The 6,655-nt window shown below is 55.8% G+C and overlaps 2 protein-coding genes across 2 annotated transcripts; both read left to right on the plus strand.

Annotated features, from left to right (window-relative positions):
- Nucleotides 1-42: 42 nt before the first annotated feature.
- Nucleotides 43-1,674, plus strand: MONBRDRAFT_11279 (uncharacterized protein; the record flags this gene model as incomplete). Its single annotated transcript, XM_001749003.1, has 1 exon — nt 43-1,674. The coding sequence occupies one exon, from the start codon at nt 43-45 to the stop codon at nt 1,672-1,674; it is 1,632 nt and encodes a 543-aa protein (XP_001749055.1).
- A 190-nt stretch (nt 1,675-1,864) lies between these two features.
- On the plus strand, nt 1,865-4,259 carry MONBRDRAFT_38561 (uncharacterized protein). Its single transcript, XM_001749004.1, has 7 exons — nt 1,865-1,894; nt 2,260-2,409; nt 2,509-2,679; nt 2,785-2,950; nt 3,072-3,185; nt 3,316-3,587; nt 3,678-4,259. Exons 2-7 carry the CDS (start codon nt 2,323-2,325, stop codon nt 3,885-3,887), a joined length of 1,020 nt encoding a protein of 339 aa, XP_001749056.1. The 5' UTR covers nt 1,865-1,894; nt 2,260-2,322; the 3' UTR covers nt 3,888-4,259.
- The last annotated feature ends 2,396 nt before the right edge of the window (nt 4,260-6,655 follow it).

The raw sequence follows: 6,655 nt of genomic DNA on the forward strand, positions 1-6,655 counted from the left end.
CGGGCTGGAGCAGCGGTTTCCACCACCTCGCTCGGTTCGCTGATGGCGGTGCCGTCGCCTCGGCCGTCGCTGCGGGCTGGGTTTGCCGCGAATCGACGCTCTGTGCATCACATGGAGGGCGACGTCATCGACTTTGGTCTCACAGACCCCACAACCTCTCTCTCCGCATCGTCTAGTCACGGCTTTGAACGGTCTGCGAGTTTTGACATCCAGGCCGGTGCCCTGACCTCAGGTCTAGATCGCTTGAAGAAGGAGATGTCGAACAAGGCTGCCCGGTCTCGAGGCAGGACCGTCAGCACCGTACACGAGGAGGCAGAGGGCTCGAGTCTTGGCAGTGACTGCAGTAGTGAAAGCAGCAGCGACAATGAAGGACACGAGTCTGACACTGACTCGGAGAGCAACACTCATCTTGGCCAGTCCTTCAGCCATCAGCCTCTGACACTGCCTAGCCCCGCAGAGGCGCAAGCGCTGATGCAACGAGCGGCGGGGCAGTGCTCCAGCGAGGCGGGGTCGTGGCACCTGCGCCGCTTCTCTCTCTCGGCCAGTGCGCTCTATCTGTTCCTCACAAACGGACCCAGCGTGGATCTGGCCGAGGTGGAGCCCTTTCTTACCGTTCCACTGGGCAACATCATTACCCATCGCTTGCAGCCGACCTGGCCAGCCATGCATCAACCGGACTTGGCCCGCGCCCTGTTGCAACGGGAGCACTGCCGCGCAGTCCGCAAGCAGATCAAGCGGACCATGCGCCCCGCCCGGCGGCCCCGCTCCCTAGCATTTTGGAGACGGGGTGCGGATGCGTCAGCTGCACTTTCTTGCCTCTCCATCCTCCTTCGCTCGGTGCCCGGGCTGGGTGAACCCGAGCGCCTACAATGCCTATGTCTTGGCCTCCCGACCCCCGCCGCTGCAGCCCAGCTCAACGCTGCGCTCGAGCAGCTCGTACCCGCAGCGGCGCGGCTTTGCGCGCAGCCGCCCAGTAGCCAACCCAAGCGACCATCTCTGCATGCAGAGCTGCTGCCCAACCCTTCCCCGCGTGCCTCACCCATGCCCAAACGCGCGCACAAGGCAACTCCGCTCTCGCGCGCAAGCTCTGCCCGCTCCAGCTCGACGCACTCACGCACCGAGCTGAATACCATTGTCCCAGGGCACGAGGATGACCCGCTGCCGCCTCCAGTATCCTCCTCTTCCACCACAGCTTCCGCACTGCCTTGGCGGGCCACCAGCCCCTTGGGCGGCGTCGATAAAAACGCGTTACAGGCACAGCTGGCCGCGCTAGCCCTTGAAGCCTCTCAGCAAGTCAAGCGCCGCCAAGCCCTTTCACCCACGCGCCCCCGGCGAGCCTCGCAGTCGGCACCCACCTCACCACAGCCCAGTCGGCGCGCCTCCAATCGGCGCAAAAGCTCCCGCTCACGTTTTGGCGGCAGCAGCGAACATCTGGCCCGCGACCCTCGCAAAAGCAGCCTGTCTTCCAACATTGATCGCCGAAGCACGGCGGCCCTCGTCTCAGCCTGGCACAGCGCCGACGACCTTGCGCTCTTCGAAGAACCCGATCTCGCTGAACCCCTCCCCCTTCCTGGCCTCGATGTGTTTGGCGCTGGCGGCAGCACTCAGCATCTGCGTTCCATCTCGCCTCACCCCCGCGCGCTGTCCGGCCGTACCTATGGCACCCGTTGGTGATCCAGCAGCGAGCGCCCTCAAATTTTTATATTTTATATCAACCGAGTGTTATTTCCAAGGGGTCAATACTGGTGCTACCAAGTATCATGGGGGCGGAAACCGGCGGTTGGCATCCCAACATATTTATAAACAACACCTGTTTTCAACAATCAAGTTCAGAGAAGAACGACAAAAAGAGAGAGAGAGAGAGTGAGAGAGAGAGCGAACGCGCGCGTCAAGTGTGAGTTGGAGCGCAAACGGCAGCCACTGAATGCTTCTGGTGTTTCCACTGCCCGGTTCGGGGGATCATTGCCGCGCGCTTGGATTGGATATCCGTAGTGCCGTCATCGCCCCTCTCCACCGGTGCACTGTGCCTCGTTGTTTTTTTTTCTTTTTTTTTTTTTCCTTTTTCCGTTGGTACTGAACATGCATTGGACCGGAAGGGCAGGGGGGTGGGGAGGAAGGGCTTTGGATTCGATTGTGCGCCCCTGCCTTGCCTCGCCTCGCGTCGCGTAGCCGCTTCTCACCTGATTCTTGCTGCTCGTGCGTGGCTTTTGCGTTGGCGTTTGCATTTGCGTTTGGGCTGGCTTGTTTGTTTTGACGCAGGTTGGACACGACGCGTTTGTTCCCTGACTCAGGAAACACCTCCTCCCTCATCCACCGACCGACATGGAGTCGTTGCAGCGTGAGAACCAGCAACTGCTGGACGTCATCAACAGCAACCGCGCCGCCAAGCGTGATACCTCCTTGCTTCAGGTCGGTAACACCTGCACCGTCTCTGCCCGGGGGGTACAAGGCATCACCAGTTCTGTCTTGTTCCTTCCTGATTTGATGTCGCTCTTACCCGTGCCACAGACCACTTCCAGCATCGAGTCCCTGCACAACTATCGCCTCCGATCTCGCCGCGTTTTGACCGGTCACTATGGCAAGATCTTCTCCATGCACTGGGCGGCCGACTCCCAGCACCTCGTCTCGGCCTCTCAAGATGGCAAGCTCATCGTCTGGGATGCCTATTCCTCGGCCAAGGTGCGCTCCACAGCAGCCCTTTTGGTTTTTTTGGTTCATCCGATCACCGCGTGGTTCTTTCTTGCTCGCTCACCTCTTACCCTCCTATCCGCTCGTCCCCGCCAGCTTTACGCCATCCCGCTCCGCTCGTCCTGGGTCATGACCTGCGCCTACTCGCCCTCGGGCAACTATGTGGCAGCTGGTGGCCTCGACAACGTCTGCTCCATCTTCGAGCTTGCTCAGCAAGACGAGAACAATGGTGCCGTCAAGCGCGAGCTCTCCTTCCACACCGGTTCGTGCCACAGATGCATGTCTTTGACCTCGCCTGCAAACCGGCGTTTTTTTTTTTCCACCTCCTTTGGTTTGTTTTCTTCTCGCTTTTTATCGCCTTCTCATCGGATTCACTTGGCTAGGCTTCTTGTCGTGCTGCCGCTTCATCAACGATCGTCAAATTCTGACCTCTTCCGGCGACCACACCTGTGCCCTCTGGGACATTGAGCGCGGCCAGCCGATTACTGTCTTCAAAGGTGAGGCGTGCCAATCTTGCTATTTATACCAAAAAAAAAACAAAAAAAAACCGCTTTTGTGTGTCTTCCAACGACCAGGCGCCGCACTGACGCGTTTGCCTGTGATCATACCCTCGTGTCAAAACGTTAGGTCATGCCGGCACGGTGACGGGCATCAGCTTGACGCCCGACGGCCAGACGTTCGTGTCTGGGGCTTGCGATGCCACCGCCAAGCTGTGGGATCTCCGTGATGGCAAGTGCAAACAAACTTTCGAAGGGCACGATCACGATATCAACACCGTCTCCATGTTTCCCAACGGAATGGCCTTTGGTACCGGCTCGGATGATGGCACCTGCCGCCTCTTTGATATTCGTGCCGACCAAGAGCTCATGACCTACCGCCCGGCCGAAGAAGGCGCCAAGGTCAGCCAAACACGATACATCAAAGCTCTTCGTCATGGTACCTGTTGGCTTTCCAATCTTCTCACCTCTGCGCGCCTCATGTATTTTCAGGTCTTCTCCGTGGGCTTTGGCAAGAGCGGTCGCCTTCTCTTTGCAGGATGCGAGGACTTTAACTGCAACGTCTTTGACACACTCAAGGGCGAGCACATCGGCGTGTTGGCTGCACATGAGAACCGCGTCAGCTGTGTCGGTGTCAGCGATGACGGCATGGCCCTCTGCACTGGCTCGTGGGATACGACGCTGCGTGTCTGGACCGCGTAATGGCCTGAGGCGCGCTTCTCTCCCCCTCCTCTCAGTGCATGTCCTCAAACTTGTCTTGTATTGCGTGGCTTCGTGCGTTGTGCCCATCCACCAGGGTAGGGCACTTTTGCTCTTTTGTTTCCTACCTTGTCTGCTTTCGTTTTGTCTCCTTGTCATCACAAGGCCGTGCCCTTTTACCCGCTGTTGATGTTTTTGTTTGGTCTCTCCTTTCCCTTTTTTGGCTTGCGTTGTCTTCTTGGTAGTCGTGACCCGCCTCGACGAGTGCGTCGCTTGTCCGGGAATACTTGGTCAGTTGCCCGGCCATTGGTGTTCCTGTAAAGCAACTGGTCGTCCAACGTCCCGAGAATGCAAAATTGATGCCATGTTATCTTTATTCTGAGCCTTGCTTGAGTATTGGATAGGCAGAGAGAGAGCAGGAAGAGAGAGAGCGAGAGACAGAGTGAATTGGTTTGGTCGGTTTGATCAAGAGCAAAGACACAAAGGAAGAGCACAACTACCACATGTAACACAAAAGGAACAAACACCAACAACCAGAGACGGAGAGAGACCGAGGACACAGAGAGAGAGAGAGAGAGAGAGAGAGAGAGAGAGAGAGAGAGAGAGAGAGAGAGAGAGAGAGAGGAGAGAGAGAAACAAGAGAGAGAGAGAGAGAGTGTGTGTGTGTGTGTTGTTTGCATTTCTTCTTCCTCTCTGGTCGCCATTTGCTTTTGATCTTCTTCTCCTTCTCCTTCTCCTTCTTCGTCTTCCCCTCTTTGGCATCGGCGGACTGCTTGGCGTGTCTTGATTGGTGTGTGGTGACTGATTGCTTGTGCTCGGTACGGGATTCTCCTGGTCGGGGGCCTTGTGGCGACGCCGAGCGTTTTGGTTGAGAGCATCGCACCCACTTTTTTTTTTTTTAAGTGCGGTCACTGATCTCGCCTAACAGTCGTTAGTGTGCGCTTGGGCAAGCAAGTACACCTGCGCTCGCGAACGTGACCCAGAACTATTGGACAGAGGTGAGTCGCTTGGTGCACCAGGCAGGAAAGTGCAAAGACCCGCTGACCGGCTGCCATTTGGAAACGACGCGCCCCCGTCGAATGCGAGTCCGAATTTTGGGTAGTGAGTTGGACTTGGAGGGGGCTCATGAGATTGGTGGTGGATAGAGACAGCGGATTTGAAGCGGATGGAGATACCGTGACCATGAGCGCTGCTGGAGAGCTGCTGTTTGATGCGTATAAAGTAAAAAATCTAGAAAGGGCGGAGCAGCTGTTGAACAGTTGGGACCAACATCGTGTTCGAGCTGCTGCCCAAGACCAAAACGAAGTACGTATGCTGTTCGGTAATGTCAATGTGTGTTTTCGTGACACTACTGACGTTCCCAAGTGTGGTGTGAAATTCACATTATTGTATAATATCATATTGACATGTGAATTCTGCATGTTTGCATCATCCCACAGGTTGGCGTTACAGCGCTGCACTATGCCTGCGATCACGGTCATGACAAGGTGGTGGAGATGCTGTTGAAGCACGGTGCTGATGCTGATGCCAGGGACAACGTCAGTACAGTACATCCCTCTTACCCCTGTACCCCCCCCCCTCCCCCACTATGATACACCTGTACCACATGATGATGCTGATGACGATGATGCTTTACGTCATGCTGATGCATCATCCACAGAAAGACGAAACACCACTGCACTATGCCTGCGATCACGGTCATCTCAAGGTGGTGGAGATGCTGTTGAAGCACGGTGCTGATGCCAATGCCAAGCCAAGGGTCAGTATAGTACCTTTCTCATCTCCCCTTTGCCCCCCTATGATGGTGCACCTGTACCACTTGGTGAAGTTTCTGATTCTGTACCTGTGCGTCCTACTGATGCATCATCCCACAGCATGGCCAAACACCACTGCACTGGGCCTGTGAAAACGGTCATGACAAGGTGGTGGATTTGCTGTTGAAGCACGGTGCTGAGGCTAATGCCGACAACAACGTCAGTACAGTACCTCCCTCATCCCCCCCTTTACCCCCCTATGGTACTACACCAGTACCACATGATGACGATTGTGATTCTGTGCGGCATGCTAATGCACCAACCCACAGGAGGACCAAACACCACTGCACTGGGCCTGCGAAAACGGTCATGACAAGGTGGTGGATTTGCTGTTGAAACACGGAGCTGATGCTAATGCCAAGACAAATAGCGTCAGTACAGTACATCCCTCTTCCCCCCGTACCCCCCATGATGGTGCATCTGTACCACATGATGATGCTGATGATGATGCTGTACCTGTACGTCATGCTAATGTATCATTCCACAGGTTGGCTTTACAGCACTGTATGTACCCTTCAGCCCACAGGATGGCAAAACACCACTGCACTATGCCAGCCGTAACGGTCATGTCAAGGTGGTGGAGATGCTGTTAAAGCACGGTGCTGATGCTAAAGCCAAGGACAACGTCAGTACAGTATCTCCCTCCCCCCTTTACCCCTCTATGATGGTGCACCCGTACCCCATGATGATGATGATGATGCTGTACCTGTACGCCATGCTGATGCATCATCCCACAGCATGGCAAAAGACCACTTCACTATGCCTGCGATCACGGTCATGACAAGGTGGTGGAGATGATGTTGAAGCACGGTGCTGATGCTAATGCCAAGACCAACGTTAGTACAGTACCCCTCCCTCTTCTCCCCTTTGCCCCCTTATGATGGTACATCTGTACCACATGATGACGATTCTGACTCTGTACCTGTGCGGCATGCTAATGCATCACCCCACAGGATG

Source organism: Monosiga brevicollis, genomic scaffold, assembly GCF_000002865.3.
Source record: "Monosiga brevicollis MX1 MONBRscaffold_27 genomic scaffold, whole genome shotgun sequence".
NCBI lineage: Eukaryota > Choanoflagellata > Craspedida > Salpingoecidae > Monosiga > Monosiga brevicollis.